The sequence below is a fragment of the Podarcis filfolensis genome (assembly GCF_964270895.1).
Source record: "Podarcis filfolensis genome assembly, chromosome: 10".
Classification (NCBI taxonomy): Eukaryota; Metazoa; Chordata; class Lepidosauria; order Squamata; family Lacertidae; genus Podarcis; species Podarcis filfolensis.
Window position 1 is genome coordinate 41,624,461 of NC_139612.1, and position 25,288 is coordinate 41,649,748.

At 41.0% G+C, this 25,288-nt stretch overlaps 1 protein-coding gene across 8 annotated transcripts in view; it reads right to left on the minus strand.

The window, feature by feature from the left end:
* The window catches only part of ANKS1B (ankyrin repeat and sterile alpha motif domain containing 1B), a 330,248-nt gene that overhangs the window by 184,007 nt on the left and 120,953 nt on the right, over positions 1–25,288 (minus strand). For all 8 annotated transcript variants that reach the window (XM_083573571.1, XM_083573577.1, XM_083573576.1 and 5 more), the window contains 2 exons: positions 7,455–8,023; positions 6,020–6,092 (listed from right to left, as the gene is read on the minus strand). In XM_083573571.1, the coding sequence (XP_083429697.1) occupies positions 6,020–6,092; positions 7,455–8,023 (642 nt within the window). The remainder of the gene's footprint in view (positions 1–6,019; positions 6,093–7,454; positions 8,024–25,288) is intronic.

The following is a 25,288-nucleotide window of genomic DNA, read 5'->3' on the forward strand; positions in this document are numbered from 1 at the left end:
AAGCTAGGATATAAGGGTTCAGATGATCCCTGAGGGACCCTGGACCTAAGTTATTCAGGGCTTTGTAAAGTTAAACAAGAAACTTGAACCTGGCTCAGTAGTAGATGGGCAGCTATGTAAGGATCCACACTTGGACAATAAGCTCACCATTAGGATACCATGAAATAATAATCAAGTAATCTTACAACCAAAGTAAATTTAGACAGTGTATAAAGCATCATAAATTAGTCCTAGTTCTCTTTGTGCTTGTATCCTCTCACCTGCCTCTCCTCCTCCAAAGACAGTGTTTCTTTCAGCTACAAGAAGCCTCTTCCAGTCTACAGACTCCCAGCAACTTGTCAGAGTCTCTGAGCTTAAGGCCCCCGTCATCAGTCTACTTCACACAATCAACTTACCAGATTTGGTTCTTTTCCAAGTCAGCCCCCAAGGAATGTTGGAAATCTAATTCAATTGTAGTTTCTCTTCAACATTTCTTGCAGTAGTCTGGCATTCTTTTCTCTCTAATGTCATCACTAAACGTTCAGTCAGAATCTAGTACTAATAGAAAGTCTGCCCTAAATCCTCTGCAGTTCACTAGGCTATAGTACTGAGAGGACAATCAGAAAAGAGATGTATTACTACTTTTTTTGTTTTCTTGCTGGGACCTTGCTGACTTATTAGATGCTAATGCTTTTCTGGTCTGAACCAGTGGCGCAGCATGGGTTGTCAGCACCCGGGGCAAGGCAAGTAATTTGCGCCCCCTAACCCGTGGATTTGCGCCCCCTAACCCGTGGATTTGCCCTAACCCAGATGTTGCGCCCGGTGCGGCCGGCCCCCCCTGCACCCCCCACGCTACGCCACTGGTCTGAACAAGGATAGTGTTGTGAGTTTGTGAGTAGGGGGAATAGGGTGTATGCCAAGACCCTTCTAATGCCTAGGCCCCCTTCTAATTCTTGGAACAGCCAGGCTAGTTTCCTGCTAAAGTGATAGCCTAGGTGATGAACAAAGAGAAGGGGCTCTGTGTGAAATGACAAATGGGTGGGGCCTCTCCTCCAACTCACAGATAGAAGGACAAATCCAAAGCTGAGAATAGAGTGTGGAGTGATGTAAACTAGAAGAAAAACAGCAAACTGGCAACTGAGAGAGACAGAGTGATGTTTGATTTCTGTTTGAATCCAAGGCTGAGGCTATGGGGGAAGCAAGACCCTCTTGGGTTGTTAATGCTGTGAACCACTGCACTGTAGGCTCAGGATGTAAATACCTGGAAATAATCATTATGTCATGAAGACACTGCAGTCTCCACTGTTCCTCACTCCAAAGGAAACATGAACCCCTGGAATCTCACATGGCTCAGAGACTGGGGTGGTGTGCAACAAGGCCAACAGTTCCAAACTTATCTGTGCACATTTACATTATTGCTTAGATACAGCCTCTAGGAAATAATCTCACTTCAGATTTTCTGTGCTTCAAAAGATTTCTATTTAAGGCCTAAGGATGAGAAATCTGCAATGATATTTCCGAGAAGCAGATGAACAATTAATTTCCCCTTCTCAATGTGTGACACAGCACTCAGACTCCCAGTACTGCAAGAAGGATTCAGAATCATCACTTTAGAGCAGAGCTTTCCAAACTTTTCATGTTGGTGACACACTTTTTAGACATGCATCATTTCGCGACACAGTACAGTAATTCAGTTTTACATAATTTTGTGACACAGTAATTCAGTTTTACTAGCAAACTGGAGGTTAAACTAATCCCTTTCCACCCCTGGAGGGAGCGTGGGGAGCATTCGTGCGCCACACCTACACACTGCAGCTGATACACTAGCATGTCGCGACACACACTTTGGAAGGCTCTGCTTTAGAGTCTAGACCATCAACCCCCATGGGTGCTAATACAGTGGTACCTCGGGATGCAAACATGATCCGTTCCGGAGCCCCGTTTGCATCCCGAACGGAACGCAAGATGCGATGATGTGTCTGCGCCTGCGTGGATTACGTTTTGCCACTTCCGTGCATGCGTGTGACGTCATTTTGAGTATCTGCGCATGCGCGAGCAGTGAAACCCGGAAGTAATGCGCTCCATTACTTCTGGGTTGCCACAGAGCGCAACTCGAACGCGCTCAACCTGAAGCACATTCAACTTGAGGTATGACTGTATATCAAGTTCACCACTAAAACACATTTATCCATCAACCTTTGAAAATCCTGAAAGGAGGATAAGAGTTCCCAGGCCACACTCCCTTTCCTGGCCAAACCCCTCAACTGCCCTGCTTCACACCCTCCCTGAGTGTTTTGCCTGACTGGAATGTGTCGTTGAACTCTGATAATGCCTCTTGCTTACTTATCTGGCACACACGGTGGGTGTGTAGAAATTCGCCTACAGTGCAAAGGTAAAAATGTGCTTATTACTCTGCCCACTTTTACATCTAGCCCCACCCACCACTGGCATGTGGCCCCCAAAAGTTGCCCAGAATAGAATGCAGTCCTTGGATTACAACCTGTATCATATTTGAGTGCGATTTTATTTTGAGAATAAAGCTATAAAGCTATTTTAAGTATTCTAAATAAATAATTGCATAATGCCATCAGACCAAGATGTTAAGATTTGCTTTCTTAAACAAAATCGCAAAGGTTTCCTGATCCTAAATATTTTGAATAGCTTATATACCTGAAAAAACAGTTTAAAAGAGCTGAATACTCTTTTATTTTTGCAATATTTTTGTCTTTATTTTCTAATATCTCCCTGCTCCTTTCTCTAGCATTCCTTGGCACAGAACACACATTGCTCCTATTCTTTGTTTACAGTTCAGATTATAATAAGAGATGAATAAGTGTATGCCTGAGCAATTTATTAAGTATAGAAAATCTTGTTACAATGCAGAAAAAGGATTGTGTGGCAAAGGCTATGATACTATTTATGCACACTTGCCTGACAGCAAACTCCACTGAACAAAACTGGACTCACTTTCAAGTAAACATACATAGAATCATGCTGTAGGTGTCCTCAATAACTACTGACTGAGTGGTCATTTATTCTCAAGCTCAGCCCACACAATTTTAATAACCGCATTTGTTAATGGCTGTCATTAAGAAAGACAATGTTTAATGGTGATATAAATAAAGTATCTGCAACTCTCAGAGTCTTGAATCTGGCAGAAATCTGGAGATTGTATTCTTTACCACCCATAGCCACTGGCAACATGCATAACATGCATCCATATTAAAATACGGTCAATATCAAAGCCAGTGTCACATATTAGATTAATAAAGATAACTTTTCATTGAAGAGTACATGTATGAGACTACTGTAGCTAGTGAAGATCAGCAGACAGCAGTTAAGTTGGCTGAAATCCACTGATTTTAATGGTTCTGTTTATGACTAACCCTATATATCAACCTATATTCTCCTAAATATATAAGAAAAAATTGTGGGGAAATGGTTTATATCAAAATGCCTACACATTTCCAATTAAAATTCTGTTCTAATTAAATACTTATATTTTATCTCATTTCTGCCCTTATAGAGGGAGGATATTAACAGCTTTGAAGGAAAATAAGCTTGCCAAAGTTACAACCATATGGTAACAAATACAGAGAATGGCCAATATAGCAGTGCTTCTTCCTTTAAAAACATTAAGGGTTTTTTGGACTCTATTCTATTCTTTTCTCTCTTATTTTCATCCAGGAGGAGATGAAACTTTGACTGTTACACTAAGATTACAGGTAGTAACTACACTCTCAACTATACTGAGGAGCTACTAACATATACCTCTTGAAACCAATATCACAGAATGTAGGAAAAAGGGAGTTTAAACAACTCGCAGTAAAGGCTAAATACATACTTACACTAGTTTCTTCTTTCTCAACCATCACTTTATGAGTGCTCTATTACTGATCATACAAAAGACAATTGGTGCAGTTTGACAGAGTTAGTGTTTAGAAAAATACATTTACTGTTTCCTGTTCTAAAATGTGTATTCTGATTTCAAGAGATATCAGTTTGAGTGGGAAAACATGGCCGTGCCATATACCTTTACAGTAAAAAAATCGAGCAATCTGCTACTGAGCAATCTACTGTTTCTCAAACAATATTGCAACTACTGTAACTACTTTCTTTCCAAGAACATTCGAGAATATCATAGCAGTCTAGAGACTACTTGTGTGGTATAAGCTTTCATGGACTAGAACTCACTTGCAGATATACAAAAAGTTATCGTTGGTTAGTGTGTTTGGAGACAGAAAAAATGTAAGCAGTGTGACCAAAAAGCTATGAAATATAAAGGATGACACTAGGTCCATGAGATTTCTATGGAGAAGCTGAACATATCTGAGGCAAGGATGGCCCATCTCCATATGTGCCAGTGGCGTAGGAAGGGGGGTGCGGTGGGTACGGTCCGACCCAGGTGTCATCACTGAGGGGGGTGACAAAATGGCTATGGGCTATATAAGTCTGTGGCATTTTTAACTGTCAGGTTAATTTAGAGAAGCAATTAACCCAAAATGAATGCCTAACAGAACAACAAACTATATTGCTGGAATCAATCAAGAACAAAGGCATAGCTAGGGGGCAGGGGCAGGACACTGGGTGCCACACCACGGGGGGCAGCACTTACTGCAGGGCCTGCAGCATGCCCGAGCCACACATCTTTCTTGGGAGTGGCATGGTAGCTCGGGCACCTGCAGGCTCCACACTGCCCAAAATGGCAGCTTGTGGCTTGCATCCACCTGCCACCTCTCCCTCAGCCACCCTACAGCTGAGGGGGGGGGGTGATGAGGCCCGGTGCAGCGTGCCCTGCCCCAACTTGCCCTGCCCCCAAACCAAGGGTGCATGTGACGCTCCAGGCGCCTGAGCGGCTAGCTACGCTGCTGATATGTGCCTGCCCATAATTTTACATCCTCAGCAGACAAGTATAGTAAATGATTACAGGGAGGCAACCTTTTCAGTGATAGAGTCCCTGCTTTGGACTGCCACCCCCAAAGGAGGTTGCATGGCAACCATTCTCATATTGTTTTGCCTTCAGATTGCATTTAAAAAAGTTCTAAGGTATGCAGCTCCTTGACCCTGCAAATTGAGCATGGACGTCTGCATAGGGGAATTCTAAACAGACAGGCCTGGAATCCATGTGTGTAGGCTTTACATCTGCACAGGTATACACTTATCACACGGATAGCAGAGCAATACTGGCATGTAATGATGAGGGCTGGTTAGTAACCTGGCCCCAGTGTCCCTTTGTAACCAGAGCACCTAATGCTAATGCTGGTGGTTAAAAATAAGCAACTGGAAACACAGGGCACAGTCATATGTGGAAAATAACAAGCATTTAAGTCATGTCTGCACCACAGCTTTAGCTTGCCACACTGGCAGATATGACCACTAGCATGGTCGGTATTTTTTTTTCTTTAGAAAAGTTAAAAAGGAAAAAGGAAATAAATACCAGTTATATTACCCATCCATATCTCATCAGCAAATTCAATCCATACTCAAATCAGTTAATTCTCTACCAACATTTCCTGCCACAATTTCTCCTGTTCATCTCCTCTGTGTTTCACTTACTCAAACCATTCTAGTCAATCATAATTTATATCAATCACACTGATCTTTTTCAGTAGTCAATAGGAAAACATTTCTGGCTTAGATACAGCTCTCTTTAGTTACAATTTTTGACAACGACACTTGCTTTTCCTAGCACAGAAATAGATGAGCGATGTGACATTGCTAATAGTATCCTATTGACATATCTGTCCACAAATGAATTAAAAATGATAAAGAGAGGCACTGAATTTAAGCATATGCTTTGAACATCATGGTTATTCAAAGTCAAATAGCAGGATGTGTTTTTATTTTTAGTACTGATTAAAGGGTGAAAAGTGCCCCAAAACTGCTGTACTGCATCAAAAATGCTGAATGCAATTTAACCTTGGCTAGTGCTACTAAAATATGATACAATCACAAAACATGGCTATATTTTACCATTTTCCTAGCTATCACAGTAGTGATTAAGGTTATCATATTAAAAGAAAAAGTATTTATTTCTTACTTGCAATACCATCATTAATCACTTCTAGTCCAGTAGTAATACCAGCATCTATGGAACTCATTATTTTATCAATCTGAAAGAAAAAAGGGGGGAGTATTAAATGCTATGATTATGCCTCATGATACATTTACAAGTAAAGAAACAAAAATTGCTTGTATTATTTAAGGGGCAATAAGAGACTTGAGAACAGTACACAAAAACATGTGACTGACCCCTCTCCAATCTCAGTAGTTTCAAAAATTATCAGAGAAGCTCAGTCTATGCAGTTCCAACAGCATGGGGGCCACCCTACTTAATGTCGGGTGAAGATCACCTAACTCAGTATCTTAAAATGTTTGGTATCATAGCACACAGCAAAAAATAGAAATGGAGCTACGATTTTTTTAAAAATTGAAAACCTAAGGTTTGGTGAGGGACTCTAGTCAAAGACTGTCCATAAAAAATAGATGCAGACATGTCCATATTTCAACAGGACCCATCCCTTTTCATTCAATTACCAAGCATAAGGTATATGTGCTTTTACACTAAAGGGCTGGTGGTAATTTCTTCAATTAGCTTTGTTCCACATACCCATAGTGCTTGTCAATTTTTCATTATACACTTCTTCTGTTGTCCCTTGTTATAGGGAGACTGGTTGAATTAACAAGAGATTCCCTTGGGTTTGGAAACTGCAGTTTACAGAACCATTAATTGGTTTGCAACCAAAGGCCACAGATTACATCTAGGTGACTGAATTCTCTGTGGAGATAATAACCTCCATTAAGCTTATGGCACTGCAACAAAAACCTCTGAAATTTGTGCCAGATATCTAACTGCTCTGGGGCTATCACAATATATATTCCCTGAGAATTTTTTCATTAGATATAGTACATTTTTTTTTGTTTTCATCAAAAAACCAAGCACACTTTTGATCTTGTGCAAAGGATTGTATATATGCAGCACGGCTATCAATTTTTCTACCAATTTTATTAAAAAAACACTTACAACTCAAGGTTCACCAATTGATTTAGAATGTGTGTGTTTTTTTTAATCTCCAAATGTTCAACAGGTCTTCTCAAGTGACCTGGAGGGCTACAAATTGAAACACACATACAAATACCAAAAGTTCCACTGTGCTCAGAGATCTTACAGTGCACAGGAACATGTCTGCCTTATAATAGGGCAGATTATTTGTCCATCTCAATGAGTATTATCTAATCCAGTCTTCACCCGCCTCATGCCTTCCAGGTGTTTTGGACTACAACTCCCTTCAGCCCCAACCATCACAGCTTTGGGAGTTATATTATTTATTTATCCTACATTTTAGACATATTTTTTGCACTCAAGGGCCTCAATGCTATTGACATTCATCTCTCTGAATTTTGATTCAGGGCTCTCCATCACATCTTTTGTGTATGTATGTATGTATGTATGGTATAAAAAATCAGAGGCTTACTTCTTCCCATTCTGAAGTAAAGGATGGTGTTCTTTCAGAATTTCTTCTAGAGCTTTCTGGATCTACTGTAGATTCATTCCAATTTCTTCTTGCTTTTTGCTCATTAGATGGGTAGGAAATCAGATTAGAGTCTGATTTTGAAACATATTTGGATAAATGCATGTCAAGGAGAGTCTTTGGCAAAGATCGTATCCTCCCAAGTGTGCAAGCACGTTCCACAAACCCTGCAGCATTAACAACCCACTGATCCCCAGTTCTTGTGATGCCAGCCAGTGTGTTAGTTTCTCCTAGATTACTTTTAGAAGGAAATATAGTTCTGCTTAAAATGGGTGGCTTTTTCTTTTTGACTGAAATATCAGTGCTGTTTTCTTGTTGCAGCTGTGCCGAATTCAAAATACTTTGGATTGAATTTTTGTGGTAGAATTCATCAGCTGGGCTCCCTGTTCTATATAGCTGAAGTGGGTTTTCAGGTGGGTCACAAGCAGGTGATGATCCATGAAGTAGGCCAGCAAACTGTTCAGCAGAGTGTGCTTCAAGTTGCTCACTTTCAATGGAGGTTTGTTGAGTTCCTGTAATATAAAATGTTTATTTCAATTATTATTTTTATCAAATATTCTTCAAAATGAAAACAAACCTCTCCTTCAACAAAATAGTAATTTTAGCATGATGTTTATTGTGTACATTTAAAAATACCTGATGCCACTTGCCGAAGAAAAATGTATTTGCATATCGTTTCCTTGACTATACTGACTAGGACTGATTGTAAATAAACCTTGGCACAATAGAAGAGAAGGGGAAGGGGAAATATTTATTTACTTGCTTTGCTACATTTCTATAGGCACTGACTTAGTTACCTTTCTTTAGCAGCTCATGAAGTGTTTTTAGCTTTATTTTAAAAAAACCTAATGAAGAGGACACAAAACAAAGTCTTATAACACTTTGAAGACTTTGAACAATTTTATTGTTGCATAATTTTGGGAACTAGAACCCACTTCATCATATGAAGAATTATCAGCCTCATTGGCAGATCTTTAACTATACACATTGGTACAGAGAAAACAAATAGTCAGCAGCTGGACAAACAGGTGGAATCCACACACATATAAAAACCGTTCTGAAAATGTTTTTTTGAAGTGTTTTTGAAAACACATTGAATTTTCCATCAGGCTCACTATCGCCATCTTGTGTCACACTGCACTTAAAACACACTTAAAACTTTTTATTTGCAGCTGTATAGCTGAGTCCTGTGGAAATACCATGAAATATAGTCCATGAAATACAAGGGGTGAAGTCAATGACTTTATTTACAATGTCCTCCCTCACTCCACACCAAAATATTTTAGTGGATCCTGGTCTACAAATGCTTGTGCTGCAATACATGTGCTGGTCTTTCTGGTGCTACAGAAATCTAACAGATTAACACAGACATCCCTCTGAAATTGGTCCCTGTAGTGGATTTACCCTGCTAACTGCCCCCAATTAAATATAGTGGACCTACCTCACGTTACCAATTTAATGAATGTCTACAATTTACCACAGGCTACCTGGATGAGGGCCTTGTGTAAGGGAAACTGTGGTTCAGGGAGTCTCAGGCAGCAGTTAATCAAACAAGGAAAGCTTTTTTTACAAAAAAAAAAGGAAGTTGGTGAAACAAAGTTGGGTCAGGTAGAAGTTACTACTAAAACTAAACATAAGGGTGTCACAGGCTTAAACACAGTAGTACAGGCATAGCTTCTCTTAAACTCCCTTTGCTCAAAATCAGTTGTTACACTTCAGTTTCTGTTACTGTTTCCTAGGTCCTTACACTTAGGTCAGTGTTTATTACAGTGGTGCTTCGGGTTACAGATGCTTCAGGTTACAGACACCGCTAACCCAGAAATAGTACCTCAGGTTAAGAACTTGGCTTCAGGATGAGAACAGAAATTGCACGGCGGCAGCGGGAGGCCCCATTAGTTAAAGTGGTACCTCAGGTTAAGAACAGTTTCAGGTTAAGAACAGACCTCCAGAACGAATTAAGTTCTTAACCCGAGGTACCACTGTAGTTTGGTTCACAAGCAAAGGGGCACTTTTCATCAGTTACCCACTTTTTTTTTTAGCAATCCCACTCCTGAGGTATTCTAATCAGTTTAACAGACCCAGGGGATCACCTCAGCCCTTGTTACTGGTTTGGGAGACTTCTTTATCCAGAAGTACTCTCCCCTCCTGGCTAGAATGAGACCCAGGTTCTACCTCTCCTGGCTCTACTCAGCCCTCCAGTTAACTCCTGTCTGTATTCCTTCCCCAGACACTCAACCTGGTTTTCCTAACTCAAATCAGAACCAGTTCTCCCTCAGACAAACCCTATCCGAATGCCTATCTCCCATCTCAAATCAAGCCTTCTCTCTGTCTCCAGTGCTTTTTTCCCTAGAAAAATAAGTGTCTGTACTCATCATGAAGTAAATGCCACACTTTTTCACAACAACAAAAGAGGTGCGGGTCTGCGTACCCTTGAGTACCCCCTGAAAAAAGTACTGTCTGTCCCTATCTAACTCTCTCCCTCAGAAACTGCTCCTTTTATTCTCTCTGCCAGAGTGCTGCTCCACCCACTTCTGGCTCCTATCTTGGTAGCCAATCAGAGAGAGGCTCCAGCACTCTAGTGGAGTTTCTGAGGTACTGCGTCCCCAGACTCTGGTCTGGCTTTGCTGCCCGTCACAGTCCCCATAAGGAAAGGTGACCTAAGAGAAAGAGGATTGCCCAACACAATTCAAAATGCTTCTTATACTAGGTGAGGATGGGAAGCTTCTTGGCTGGATAGGATTTCAATCTTGCTTCCCACATCCCAAAACTTTAGGCAAGAGGTGGGAAACCTTCCCTTCCGGACAACCTCTGAGGGAGTCACATGCCAGTGGAGGCAAAACTGGGCAAGGAGAATTCAAGAGCACATTCCAGCCAGACAAAAAACTCAAGGAGGGTGAAAAGCATGGCCAGTAAAGGACCATGGCACAGGGTGTGTGGTGTGGGCAAGTCCCAAGCAGCAGGTAGAGCACTTAGGAGGGCTGTACCTCGCCCTCAAGTCTGAAGTGCCCCATCCCGCTTTGGCAGCGCACCTTACTGGTTTGCCAAACATTTTCTCTGCCTATGGTCTACCAATCTGCTTTCACCCCAAGCATAGACATGTCAAAGAAATGGACACACAACCTCTCAGACATACAGCACTGAATCAGAAGAAGGGCCAGCAGGCAAAAGAATAGTTGCCACGGGATTAGTTGCTGTTATTCTATTGATTTGATATTGATTCTAAATGCATTTCCCAGAATAAGGATGTGCAATTTGTATTTATGTAGAAAATTTGAAACCATCTAGGCATACTTGAACTTTATTTGTAAGTATCTAAAAATACAAAGCTGTTTTAGCTTAAGGGTTTTGGTGTTTTAAATTATACGATAAGAGTTAAAGAACTCTTCTTTTAAATATTCCGTTTTAGTACATCTGATGGCATTTTGAATCAGCTTCACCTTGGTTCTGATTCAGGGTAAACTGTTAATATATTTAAGCACTGAATTTGAATAAACCCCTCAGGGAAGACATGTTTTTCAACAGGGTGGAAGGAGGGGGGTAAGGCCAAGATAATATGTTTGAGCTCCTGCCCAATTTCTTTATATAATTCTGTAATGAAAACCCATACACATCATTTCATTTCTAAAGCATTTCTAATATTATTGCTGTTTTCAGACCCTGTCTACTAACTGACTCTCTTCCTCTTTGGAGTTATAGCAGTGAAGAAGTTTCTGATTGTGAATACATATTCCACATTCTGTGTGTTTGTGTGTGTGTGTGTGTGTTTGTGTGTATTCAATGATACATTCTAACAGTCAAAAAGCATCCACTTTGGTTTAGCTTTTTCCTCACATCCCTGAATTACTCTTTTGCAAATATCACATATGAAAACAAAATGGTTTACAACACAGTAAATTGCAAATCAAGGCTAATTTATATGCTGAAACAGCCCTAGCCTTCCCATGGATGTGCCCACATTTTCCCCTCAAGCATATGTTACTTTTGCATTCAGTTTTTCCACAGTGTACACGCTGCATCAGTCTAAAACCCTTACTTCCAGTTATGATCCATACATGGCAGAATTGAACAATATACTAAAAATAATAAAATTGCAATTTTTGTAATTGTCAATGTGATGTTAACTGAATTATTCACACCTATAGAATAAAGATGTGTATTTCAAAACATGAATATATTCATTGGATGAGTAAATGTTTGTAGAAAAATGCCTTAACATGCAGTGAATCAATTATATCTATCACATTATATCAATAAGCAGCACTGCAGTTGCCATAGCAAGAGATTCTAGTGTGGAATACTGCTTGAAATGTGTGCCATAGCTATGGTAACAAGCACATTATGACACCTGTGCTACTAATCTATTTAAATTCTTTCCATGCTTGATCCAGAAAGAAATTTTGGTGATACAAATCTGGATCACCTATCTATAAATGTAACATCAGCAATGATTGCTGCATAATCACTGGAATGATTGGCAGCCAATGATGGCAAGAACTGCAGAACATTTTTGCAACCCCCCCCCCTTATGCTTTCTCTGTATATGTTTGCAGAAAATGGAGGTGCTTGTTTAAGAATACTGCAAGGCAAATGACAGCTAGTTACTTTGTGTTTTTAAAGCACTGCTATATTAAAATGGGATGAATGAAATCATGCTTTTTAAATTTTTATTTATTATATTTATATCTCACCTTTCCTCTAAGGAGCTGAAGGTAGCACAGGTAGTTCTCCCCTTCCTCATGTTATCCTCACAACTGTGGTGTAACTAGCCTCATATAACCACTCTTGAGTTCCTATATCAATCATATAGGAACTTGCAACACCTTGTAACTAAGCCAAGTTGCAACACTTTGTAACTAAGCCAAGTCTTACTGCCTGTGCAACCTTTCCTGATGCACATGAACCTAACCTTTAAAGAGTTTGTAAGTAAACCATTTTTAACTTCCCAATCATGTGGTCTTTTTCCTATGCTAAGGGAAGAGGAAAACTTTGGAATTCACTTGAAAGGGCACATTTTGCTTTGCTGCATATTTTGTAATTTTAAATCTCTGCTGGGGTTCTCTCACTAAAGAGTACTTGCCCCAAACTTGGATCCTGGCATCCAGGCTATCTCCTTTCTAAATATCTATTTTTCATTGCACCACCAATAACAACCCTCTGAGGTAGATTAGGTTGAGAGATCATGACTGGCCCAAGGGCATCCACTGCGCTTTATGGCTAAGTGGGGATTTGAACCCCGACACCAATCTGTATCATAACATATGAAAAGCACACAAAAGAGCAGAAAAACATGCCTTATTCCTTCTAACAGCGAACTTGGATAGTAGAATGCTTGTGAATTTTGAAGCAAAAGAAGACCCAAGACTATTAAAAAAATAAGGTAGTTATTTCTACCTGAAAGAGGGGCAGGGAATAAACAAACAACCCTCACCCCCCCCCAGCAGACTAATACGGAACTGTGAGTATTGACTATAGTGAGACAAGATGTTCTAGACAGTTAAGATACAAAATATTAGGATGAACTCAGGCAAGTGAACCAGAAGAACAAGAAAGGAACATAATGGGTGAAATTCTTTCATCCCTGCCAAATGCCCTTCAGATTTGCCAGTTGACTTTGCCTAGTTAAAGTAGGGATGTGCAGGCTTTCACTTCCCAAGTTATATCAAAACTAGTTTTGGGTTTCCTCGATATTTCTCAGATGTTTGGCTGGAGGCAGAATGCTCAAATTTCCTTCAATTTTTGATTTAGGCAATTTCAATATGTATTATTATCTGTTTGCTGTGTCCGATGGTCTTATTCCATGGATTGGCTTTTGCTGAAGTGGCGCAGTCTATAAAAAAGTATGATCCTATTTCTAGTAGGAACAAGAAAGGCAAAACCACTTTTACCGGTATTTGGTTTCGTACTGCTTACTTTAGTACTGAACTACTTTGTGTAAACCAACAAACAACTATCCATTTTTTGTTCAAAACGAACTACATTAAGCAATGCTTTGTTGTAGCTCTTAAAATGTATTAGCCTCTTCAGTTATCTTTGTATTGTTTCAGAGTTTCCAACTTTGAAAGAACCCTGAATACTCCATTTATTTCCTGTGTGAAGCAAATATGATTTGCCAGCAAAAGTGAATGGAGTGAATAGAGTAAAATTTGACTGAATTAATTATGATGAATAAATGTTTCAAAAACAATATTGTTAATACTTCAAAAAGCAAATGCTTTGCTTGAAACAAATTGGTAAGCAATTTATCTCTGGCACATAAATACCTGCTTAAACTCCCAGGCTTCTGGCTTTGCCTATTCTGCTACTTACTCACTCTCCCTATTTCCAGCTGCTGCTAAATTAGGAGCTAACAACACAATCTTAACCATGTCTGTGCAGAAGTAAGTCTTATTGAATTCAGTGGTGCTTACTCTCATGTAAGAAGGGTTATGATTGCAGCCTGTGCGTATTCACAGGCTTTTCAGGGCCCCAAATTCTACAGTCATCCCTACCCCACTACTAGTCTGTGGGATATTTAACTGTGGCGCAGCTGGGGCCCTCCCTCTCTCGTCAGCTTTTGCCGGGTGTGGATTCTGACCAATGCCCAGATGTGAACTAGGGCCCAGTGGCATCGCAATGGGCATCGGGGGGTGGTGCGCCCTGGGTGCCATATCTGGGGCAGTGACAAGAAGGCACCCCATGGGGGCTTGCCCCACGGCGGCGGCGCAAGCAGCCATCGCACCGCCACAGCTGCATGTGGAGGATCCTCTGTTCGTGGCTGCAGCCGTGAGCAGAGGATCCCAGTGCTGGTGGCAAACCGCTATGTACAGTGCATGTGTAGCGCCGCATGTATGCGCTGTATGTAACGCTGTCGCACATGCGCTGTATACAGTGGTTTGCCGCCGGCGCCACTCAAGCGCTGTACAAATGGCGGTGGGATCCCTCCATCACCGCTACAGCTGCATTTAGAGGATCCTCCATTCGCGGCTGCAGCTGCAAGCTCAGGATCCCGGCAAACCGCTATGTACAGTATATGTGCAGCGTTGCTACGCACGGCGCATGCGTTGTATGTAGCAATGCTGCACATGCGCCCTACATAGCAACACCCTGCCCCGGGTGTCACAACGCCTTCGTTCATCCCTTCTAGGGCCATGCCACGAGCCTAGCAGGGACCCCTTGGGGTGCCCCTATTGGTGGTTTACCCTTAGTTGAACTTCCTGCTTCACCCAATGCCTAAGCCAAACTGCTGACATCTGTAAGCAATAAAGTTGTGACCTATTTGAGCCCATAAACCAAAATATTTGTGTACATGTGTTTATTACCTACTAGGGAATTGAGGGTCACAGGACTTTGGCACGCAATTAAGTTTTAACCTCCAGTCTCTTGAAATATTTAGGTTTGAAAACCATTTCCCTCCCTCAAGAATATGGCAAACTACTCCAGTGTAACAACAATAGGACTCAGAAGGAAATTACACCTGCTTAAAATTTCTCAAAAGCTACTTGCCTCAAAAAAATCTAATCTGATTTTCTGTATATGTGATGAAAATGCATTTTGTCTAATAAAAGAGATAAAAAATTCTTTTTCTTGATTCCTGATCTCCCCACTGCACTTTTTTTGACATTACGAAAAAGGAAAGCAAGAAATAAGAGCATAATAAGACAAATAGAGAGCAGATCTTTCAAAAATGGAAATTAATATTTGTCAAATGCCATGTTTTATTTTACTGAGATTTTTTGGTGCACATTTCTGAATAATCAGAAATAAATCCATTTCATAACTAACACAACTGACTTTTTTCTATCATCTTTAATAGCTCTATAAATTCACTGCTCAAAGCTTTAGAAAGCTTTCATGTTCGTACTAAGATGACAGACCGTTGACTGTTTCTTTGTCAGTGGGTACAATACACTAGGTCATTCGTTTCATTGTACAGTCTATCTGCATTTAATTATGGCTGTATTCAACCTACTCGTCAACAATAGTGACCTTAGTTTCAGCAGTTCATTTAATTTCACCTGCCATAAATACAGTTCCAAATTTCACAGGGATAATTTTGAAAATGAATCATGATAAAATAAGTGTCAGTACAATAGGTCACAGGAAGCATGCTGATACTGATTAAAACTTATGGAAAGGGTTCCTGCTTACCTTTTTTTGCAACAGCAGAAGATATTAAAAAGCTACTGAGAGTTTGCTCTTTTTAATGCAAATTTTGAATCTAGCACATTGCATTATATACATCTAATACATATTTTAATATCCTATGCCAAATGTATGAGGCTGTCTAAAAAAAAAATGCCCAGCAGCCTAAGAATTTCATGACTAGGTCTGCATATGCAACTCAGGCTTGGGCTTCTGTTTCTAGATCAGCAGCTTCCTATGTAGGGTGGCTATTTACACATCACCATAGGAGGATAAAAGATAATTTGCATAACAGCTTGCATATACTAACATATATCCATAAATGCAAATTTAGAAAGACTATAAATAGAAAAATAAATCTCAGCATAATGGGGAAAACTGTAACCAGGTGACCTCCAGGCTTGCCCAGTCACTGTCCAGATAATAACTGCTAATAGGCAACTTCAAGGCTCTTCCTTCTTAGAGTTTATCATCTTTAAAACTGAACTTGGGTGTGATATAGCCCTTGAAATAGAGCAGGAATGAGGAGCCTTCGGCTACTACAGATGCTGCTGGCAGGGACCGATGGGAGCTGGAGTTGTATGGCATCCAGAAGGACGTCTTCAAATAGGGGATAGTATTCTTAAAGTAGGGCACCCTACTCTCATGTTCCATGACAAACTAGATTGTAAATGGAAGATGACTTTAAAAGGATGTAGCATGGAATTACTGTTTGAAGAAAACAGCTAAAAGTCTCTAGATGTGCATAAGCCATTTCTATCTCAATGAGTTTGCTAATTAGTGTAATGAGATAGGAGCCCAACTCCTACCACACTGTTCCACATCCTAATTCTTTTTCCTGAGATAATTTATCTAAAAACAATTTTTTCTAAATGTGAACATTCAAGAGAGAGAGAAAGAGAGAGAGAGAAAATGAAGGAGCCCCAAGAATAATATGGAATTAAATTTATTTGAAAATTAGTGAATTGGTTCCATTAACATACTTTTAAGTATCTTTTTTTTTTAAGAACCCCCAATCAGGATTATAACAGAGTGCTTATATGGCACAAGCTGCCAAAGCTTGTCTAACCAAACTCCCCACTTTCTTAGTTGCATCACTAGAAAAACTGGGTAAGGAGAGAGTGGAAGATTCTGTGCTAATCCCAGAAACTAGTAACTTGAACAATATGCAATTAGTTCCTTTTAATTGACAAGAATGAAAAAGATGTTCAAGTACCAAGGAAAACATGGAGAACAAATCATTTCATCATTATTACATAATTAAGGTTTTTTCTTTCTTTCCTTCAAACAACTTAAGTCTTCAGAACTTATGTTATTTTACTAACAGATTTTGCATTGAACATGTATGTAACTACTTGGCAGACAATACCTACCCATGAGATTTTGAGACTATATTAAAGCAATTAATAAACTTTAATATCAAGGGCAAAGTCATGCAGTAATTAGGGAAAGAGTTATACAGTGGTACCTCAGGTTAAGTACTTAATTCGTTCCAGAGGTCCGTTCTTAACCTGAAACTGTTCTTAACCTGAAGCACCACTTTAGCTAATGGGGCCTCCCGCTGCCGCCGCGCTGCTGGAGCATGATTTCTGTTCTCATCCTGAAGCAAAGTTCTTAACCTGAAGCACTATTTCTGGGTTAGCGGAGTGTGTAACCTGAAGCATATGTAACCCGAGGTACCACTGTACTGTGACAAGGTACACGTTTACAAACAGAAGGTCCCAGATTCAGTTTTCACTATCTCAAGTTAAAAGGATCTGGGGCAGGGCATTTTTCAGCCGGAACTCGCCGGAACTCAGTTCCAGCACCAATTAGGTGGGTGCCATTGCCATTATAAGAGAAAAGGGGGGGCATTCGTGGTGAGTTCTGGCACCTCTTTTTCTAGAAAAATAGCACTGATCTGGGGTATTAGAATGGAGAAAGAACTCTACCTGGGACCTTGGTGATCAGCTGCAAGGCAGAATAGACAGTATTGGGCTGGATGGACCAATGGGATAAGGCAACTTCACATCACCAAAAAAACACTGTTCTTCTCTGTTTTCTCTTAGGAATGTAAGTTTGCCCATTTACAAATGGGCACTTCTGTATATTGGCCTGCATCAATACCTTACAACTTGACTGTCTGTGCTGAACTTAGTACTGGACATGGAATACAAAATTCAGAAAATCTTAGGTTGTAATCCTCTGCCCTCTTACCTGTGAACAGACTCCATTGTACACTGTGCAACTTAATGGAACGATAAACACCCACCATCTGCTACTCAGTGATCTGAAAATCTTTCTCCCCTTCCTATATAGCTTATGTTCATCAATCTTGTTGGGATAACTATTTGGACATATGGACTGCCGATATTAATTTATATGTTTAAAGTCAGGATTCATGGAATACTTTTATTAATGTCAGCTGACAATGTTTATTTACATCCCCACTGCTATATTTGCAATAGGTAAAGTTAAAATAAGCAAACAAAATCTAATGAGCAATCATTAGACTGTATTTTACAAAGAAAAGCTGCATTTTACAAAGAATTCCAGATGGAATTCATGCCAATCTGAAAACAATGGGACTTAAATGATTCAATACTAATTTGTCATAAACATTTCAGTGGTTCTATTCAAAGCATAGGTAGGTCTTATCCAACCCCACATTTCTGGTCTAGAATTGAATTCTTTACAGCTTCTGCAGCCTACATGATGCTAACCAAGCAAAGTAAGCAAGACAGCATGTGTGACAGTAGCAATCTGTTAAAGCTAGAAATGGTACTACTGCATTTGAGAAGTTGTGAATATTTCTGGCTTCTTGAGTGAGCAAGTGCTCTACAGAGCTTATTTCTCAAGGGAAAACAAGTGTCCGCCTCACCAAACAAGCTATAAAGGCATATTGTTTGTAACTACATGCCGGCATCAACACCGACACACCAGGGAAGCTTCTTATGGCCTGGAACTTGATTCTTCTCATGGAAAAGAATAATCCTACTGTTCATATATAAAACAGCAGCACTAAGGTTGTAAACAAATATTAGAACAAAAAGAAGTGGAAGACATGAAAATTCTGTACTACAAACCAAGTTAACTGCAATTCTTTGATTTAATACAATTGAATACAATACATGTTTTTTTACTCAAATTAAAGAGGTATAAAGCTGACAGAGATGGAGGATGAGTGGACAATAAAAGTAAACCTATCCTGATGCCCTCAACAGCAAAGAGAAAATGGGAGGAACGGTACTTGCAATGCAACCATATATACATCTACTCAGAAGTAAGTCCTGATGAATTCAACGGGGATGAATTAAATGGGGATTACTTTGGGGTAAGTGGTTGAAGAACTGAAATCTTCAGCCTTAGGAGGCTGAACTCAGTGGGACTTACTACTGAGTAGGCATGAATGTGCTATTTGTTTTCTTACTTATGTGTTAAAAAATTTCTGTGGATATTCTCCAAAGGGACATCACAGCATCATGTGAGCAGGGTAACACTACTGCAAATACACTTTCATGAAGTTCTTTTGAGGTGCACCTCCTTTTGGTTTTACTTAGTCCATGATGCACAGCTATGGCTGGTTTGCCATTCCTGAATCAAGACATCATGGCTGCAGATATCTATGCACTAATTACCTCCCATATATATTATGGTCCAGAAGCAGCTCTGGCAGGCTTTTAAGGATATTGTAAAAAATCAGAAGATTTAGACACTAAAGTTTCAGGAAATGCTATAGTCTATGATACCTAATAATCAAACTAATACTGCAGGAAGAGCATTCCACTAGTGAATCTAGCCATCCTACAAACAGACCACCAGCCAGTGTCACTGGTGCTCCTGGAAACTGAATACTACCCTCAGAGGCGGAGCTAGCTGCTCCGGCACCCAGAGTGGCACACATGCTGTGCACCCAGGGGAGCGGCAAGCTGCCCACGGAGGCAGGGTGAGCCACCTGTAGGGCCAGGGTGAGCGTCTCAGGGGGTGAAGCGGCAATGTCACCCCCCAGGGATGACACCCGGGGCGGACTGCACCCACCTTCCCCCGCCAGTGACTACCCTGCTCTTCCACTGATGTACTCAGATCAACTCATTGCATAGGTTAAATAAACAAAACAGAGATCATAAAATATAATGGACTAGATCCAAATATATGTTGCTGCGGTGGTGCTGTTCTGCAAACTGTATCATTTTGAATTCAAAGCAAATAGGTAGACAATGGAGCTGACAAAGGATTGGATTATATGTTCCTGTTTGCAGATACCAGTCTAATGTCCGGCAGCTACATTTTGAACCTGCGGAAGTGTCTAGACCATTTTCGCAAATTAGTCTCAGTTAGAGTACATTGAAACAGTCTAGCCAGAAAGTAGCCAAAGTTTGGATAACTGAGGCCAATTCTGTCTTCTACAGGAGAGCCTGTAGCTGGTCAACAATATCAAGCTGATGAAAGGTGCTTATAGTCATCCCACCTGGGCAGCATGGGAAAGTGATGTATCCAGGAGCATCCCCAGTGCTGTTTCAAAAGGAAGGCAACCCAATCAAGAGCAGACTGAACTACCTCACCTACATCTGCAGTACTTTTCATCAACAGCACATCAATCTGAGGTCTGGATTAAGTTTAAGCGTGTTAGCCCCCCATCCATTCCTTTGATGGCATCAGACACCAGTTTATCATTCTTTCTGATTTGCATGCAGAACCATTTCCCTTTAGAGAACTTTCTCTCTCTAATTTTCTATACAATCAATGGACTCCTATTTAATAGCCAGCTGTACAAAACTGATTTATTCAATGTGTATGTAAAAAGTGCTAATAGTATGATAAACACCAAGAGCATTAATTTCATTGTCAATTCCATAGCCTTGTAATTACCTCTTACACAGGCAGCGCTTTTTCTTATGGTAATATCAGCTACATCCAAATGATTTTTTAAAATTAGTTTCCAGAATTAACTAAAAATTGTATATGTTGAGACATATTTCTTAAATAGGAGCTGAATCCACATACACAAAATAATTCATGACAAGAGATGAAGGACTGTGTAGCCCGTCAGATGTTGCTGGACTAAAACTCCCATGTTCTCTGACTACTGGTCCTGCTAGCTGGGGCTGATGGAGGTTGGTGTCCAATAACATCTGGAGGACCACATGTTCTTTACCTCTACTATATATGCTGCTGTCTCCTGTGCAGCTATAGGACCCTGTCATGGGAATGTGGTTACAAGAACATAATGGAAGTGAGGTAGGGGAGAAGGGAAACCAGTGAAGCTTTCCATGAAATGTGAGGACAGGGGAAAAGGTTTTCTAAAATATGAGTGGTCAGAAATCATGAAATGAAAGGTAAGTGGTATCTCTCAAGAATGAAAGCCATTAACAGCTGCCCTCACTGCATTAGAATCAAAGAGGGCACAAAATCACACAAGTCACAAGAGGGTCATATACTGTAAAATAACTGACAATAAAGGTAAAGGGACCCCTGACCTTTAGGTCCAGTTGTGGATGACTCTGGGGTTGCGGTGCTCATCCTCACTTTACTGGCCGAGGGAGCCGGCATATAGCTTCCGGGTCATGTGGCCAGCATGACTAAGCCACTTCTGGCGAACCAGAGCAGTGCACGGAAATGCCGTTTAGCTTCCTGCTGGAGCGGTACCTATTTATCTACTTGCACTTTGACTGCTAGGTTGGCAGGAGCCGGGACCGAGCAACGGGAGCTCACCCCGTCACGGGGATTCAAACAACCAACCTTCTGATCAGCAAGCACTAGGCTCTGTGGTTTAGACCACAGCGCCACCCACGTCCCTTAATGGAACCGACAATACCAGCTCCTAAATAATATCATCACTGGGGTCATACCATTGCCCCCCTGGCTAAAATGTTTCAGGTGATCTTGAGATAGAAAATGAAATCAGGAAGGCATCCAGTGAAGGACATGTTGCATAGGTAGCCAAAGCCTTTCCTACTCCCAGGAGGGAAGGGGTTGTGAGCGGGAGACGATTCCTGCGTCATGTAGGGGGCGCTCCGCCCTCTGCTTCAACTCCAGGGCTGGCGCCACGCCCCTCCCCAGTTGGGCACCCAATAGGGAAGCTCGACAGGGGCGTGGCTTGCTGCTCAAACGCAGCCGCGCCAGCCATCCCCACCATTTCACACACATTTTCTTCGAGTCACCCACCCTCCACTCCCTTTAGATTAGCTGTTCCTGAGACTTTGCTATGGACCTCTGGTTGGTCGTCCTGTTTAATGAGGGGGCCTGGTAGGAGTTTTTTCCAGTTGGCTAAATTGGCCCGGCCTCTTGGTTTTTTCCACCTACCTCGTAGCAACCGTCACAACTTTCATGGTATTTGGCGGTTAGGCATTGGAATGTGTTGTTGGTGTTTCGGGGGGCAAGGTGTGGCTATCGCCTTCCCCGACAATTTTGGGTATTCCGCTAAAGGAATCCGGCGGTTGTGGATCGTGTCCGATGCCCGTGTGGCGGGGGGCCATGGCACGACCCTCGGTGACATCAGGAAGAGAGCCTATAGTTGGATTAGCATCAACAGGCTTCCCCTGCTGGTGGTTAACCCCTCCTCAGACTCACCCCTCTACGAGTGGGTGGAGTCTAATGTTCCGTGGTCCAATGCCTAAGCCAATACCTTCTCACATGCTGTAATCAATAAAGTTGTGTCCTTTACCTTACCCATTAACCTTACATTCTGTGTCCACATGTCTTTATTCCCCAAGCGGGGATCGGGTCCTCGAATCACAACATGGTGTCATCCCAACAATTGTGAATACTGGCCATTCCAGTGGCCAATGGGAGTTACGAGTTCAACAACATCTGGAGGGACCACATAGGCTACCCCTGCATTATAGTAATGGGTGCCTTCAATTATCCTCACATAAACTGGATAATTGATAAAGGCATATCCTGGAACTGAGAAAGTGACAATATTTTCAGATATCCTGAAAACCTGTGCCCCAAAAACATTTGGTTATGGAACCAACAAGAGGGCATGTGACCCTGCCCTTATTCCTATGTGGTACCAAGAACCTGGTGTGAGATGCTATGTGCTGTTGAACATATAGGAAACAATGACCACATGCTGTAAAAAAGATCCATCCGAACAGAATGAGGAAAAGAAAAATGAAAGGAAAGTATAGAAAATACGTAGCAAAATGGTTGTGAGATGAAATGCGTTTCAAGCTACAGGTTGAAAACTCGCAAGTTGTAAGGAAAGACATGCAGTGCAATCCTTTGCATGTTTATTCAGATGTAAGTCCTAGTGTGTCCTATGGGAATAAAACTTCCAGTTGAGGAAGCACAGGATTGCAGCCCAAGTCAAGTATAGAAGATGCCATAGTGAACCAACTGCCAATCGGTGTTAATGAGCTGCAGTGGCGTAGCGTGGGGGGTGCAGGGGGGGCCGGTCGCACTGGGCGCAACATCTGGGGGTTAGGGTTAGGGGGCGCAAATCCACGGGTTAGGGGGCGCAAATTACTTGCCTTGCCCCGGGTGCTGACAACCCACGCTACGCCACTGATGAGCTGTCCCATGATATTGTTTATTAATTATTATCCATGATCAATGCGGAACGGTGTGGGGTTTTTTTATGGCTCCAATTGACTAAGCCGCTCTTTGTAGGGGAAATTCACCACCATCAGTACTCCAATTATTTTAGCTACTCTTTTCAGTACTTTCATGGAATCATATCTTCTATGAAAGAGGAAGTGGGGTATTCATGGCAGGCGCAGGAAACTGCTTTTCAAATTTCACAGACTGCAGAGTGATATAGAAGTATAAGAACCAGCGTTTCCCCCATGTAAAAGTCAAACATATATAAACTACACATGCATAAAATGTCCTTTTCTTCCTCAGGCTTATCAGCTATATAAATAACTTTAAAAGGATAGTTGTCCTAATAGACAAATTAGTATCATGAACTGGAAATTCTGATCTGCAGTTTGACCTTCAGCAAATCACTTCACTACTCACTCACTGTTTCAGTTGTTAACTGGCTATGGATAGCAAGAAGCAGAAGACTTGGAAATTGGCAATCATTTTTCCTGCTGGAAAGGATAAAGTGTAAAATTTGCATTTCTAGACATTTTTGAACACTAGCATTAGACAGTATTGTTGTTTCAGGGATAAAAACATGAAAGACAAATTATTATCATATTGTAAAATGTTTATGTGCCCAATTCAGGTTTAATACATGCCAGCTTAAATCAAGTTGTGTCATCTCCAGGATAAATTCGAATATGCTCTTACACTTGTGCATCCTGCAAAGTCATCATCATAATTAAGGCACAATACCAATACATTCTTTCTCTTGGCAAAATCTATCAGCAAATGTTTTTTCTCTTTCTTTTTTATCACAGTTAGGGATTTGCACGGTACTATGCCTGGAGTCACTACAGAATGCTTTAAGTATACTTAGGAATATATAAGCCATCAGACATCCAGTATCTTGGTGTTTTTTCTGGTTGCTTAGGCAACCCAGTACCACTGTTATGAAACTGAGAATAAAAAACTCAAAAAGGTAATCTTCTTGAATGGAAAGTCATTCAGATTTAAAAGGGTCCAGTTTGTGGGTAGTTTCATTTACCAAAGAAGTCAGTAGAACTGCTCATTCATCTCACATGAGGTATAGTCTACGTCACTTGTACTAAATAAAAGAAATATTAGCTGGTGTTAATCTTTAGATTACATTAAATTGTTGGGGAGAAATAATGGATCAATTTAGTTTTAATCAGCACGATTCTAAAAATATACTATTATATTGAAAATGGCCTCAGTTAGATCCTGAAGCTAATATTCAAAGCGTGGGAATCCAAATTCTCAGGTAAATTATTTTCCCAAATGAAATTAGTTTATTAATTTAAGCAATATAATAAAGCAACTATGCTAGCTTTTGGAATGTATATACCAGGGAGATAATTTGCATCCCAGGAAGACAGGCAACTGCACAGAATTGCTCTGCCTATGCATGGCACAAACCACATAAGCAGAGTCCAGGCAGCTTGCTTTATGTAGCACTGTGATAGTTTGTATGTAGAGGGAATTACTGGCCTGATCATTGCTGCTCTATGTTGTTACCATGGGCAGGAGAGAGACTGGTAAGCCAAAGTTATCAGGCAACCTGGGAATCTGCTGGCCTTATATAAGAAGTGTCCTTGGCTTGTTTCCGGCAACTCAGTTCACACCATTTCTGTCCTGAACAACATTAACTGCCTCTAGACCCCTTTGCCTGCCTGCCCATTGGCCTGTCTTGGACCACATTGCCTGCTTCTGCCTTTCAAACTTAGCCTAGGGGAGTCATATAAATTAATAAATTTGAGTGCCAAGGGAATCATAGAATTGTATACAGTGGTACCTCAGGTTACATACGCTTCAGGTTACAGACTCCGATAACCCAGAAATAGTGCTTCAGGTTAAGAACTTTGCTTCAGGATAAGAACAGAAATCGTGGTCCGACAGGGCGGCGGCAGCAGGAGGCCCCATTAGCTAAAGTGGTGCTTCAGGTTAAGAACAGTTTCAGGTTAAGAACAGACCTCCGGAATGAATTAAGTACTTAACTCGAGGTACCACTGTAGTTGGAAGGTAAGCCAAGGTCAAGTCCAACCCCCGCAATGCAGGAACAACATAAGACAGTGGAAACCAAAAGTAAACATATTGGAAAGCAGTCATTGGAGTAAATGAATTTG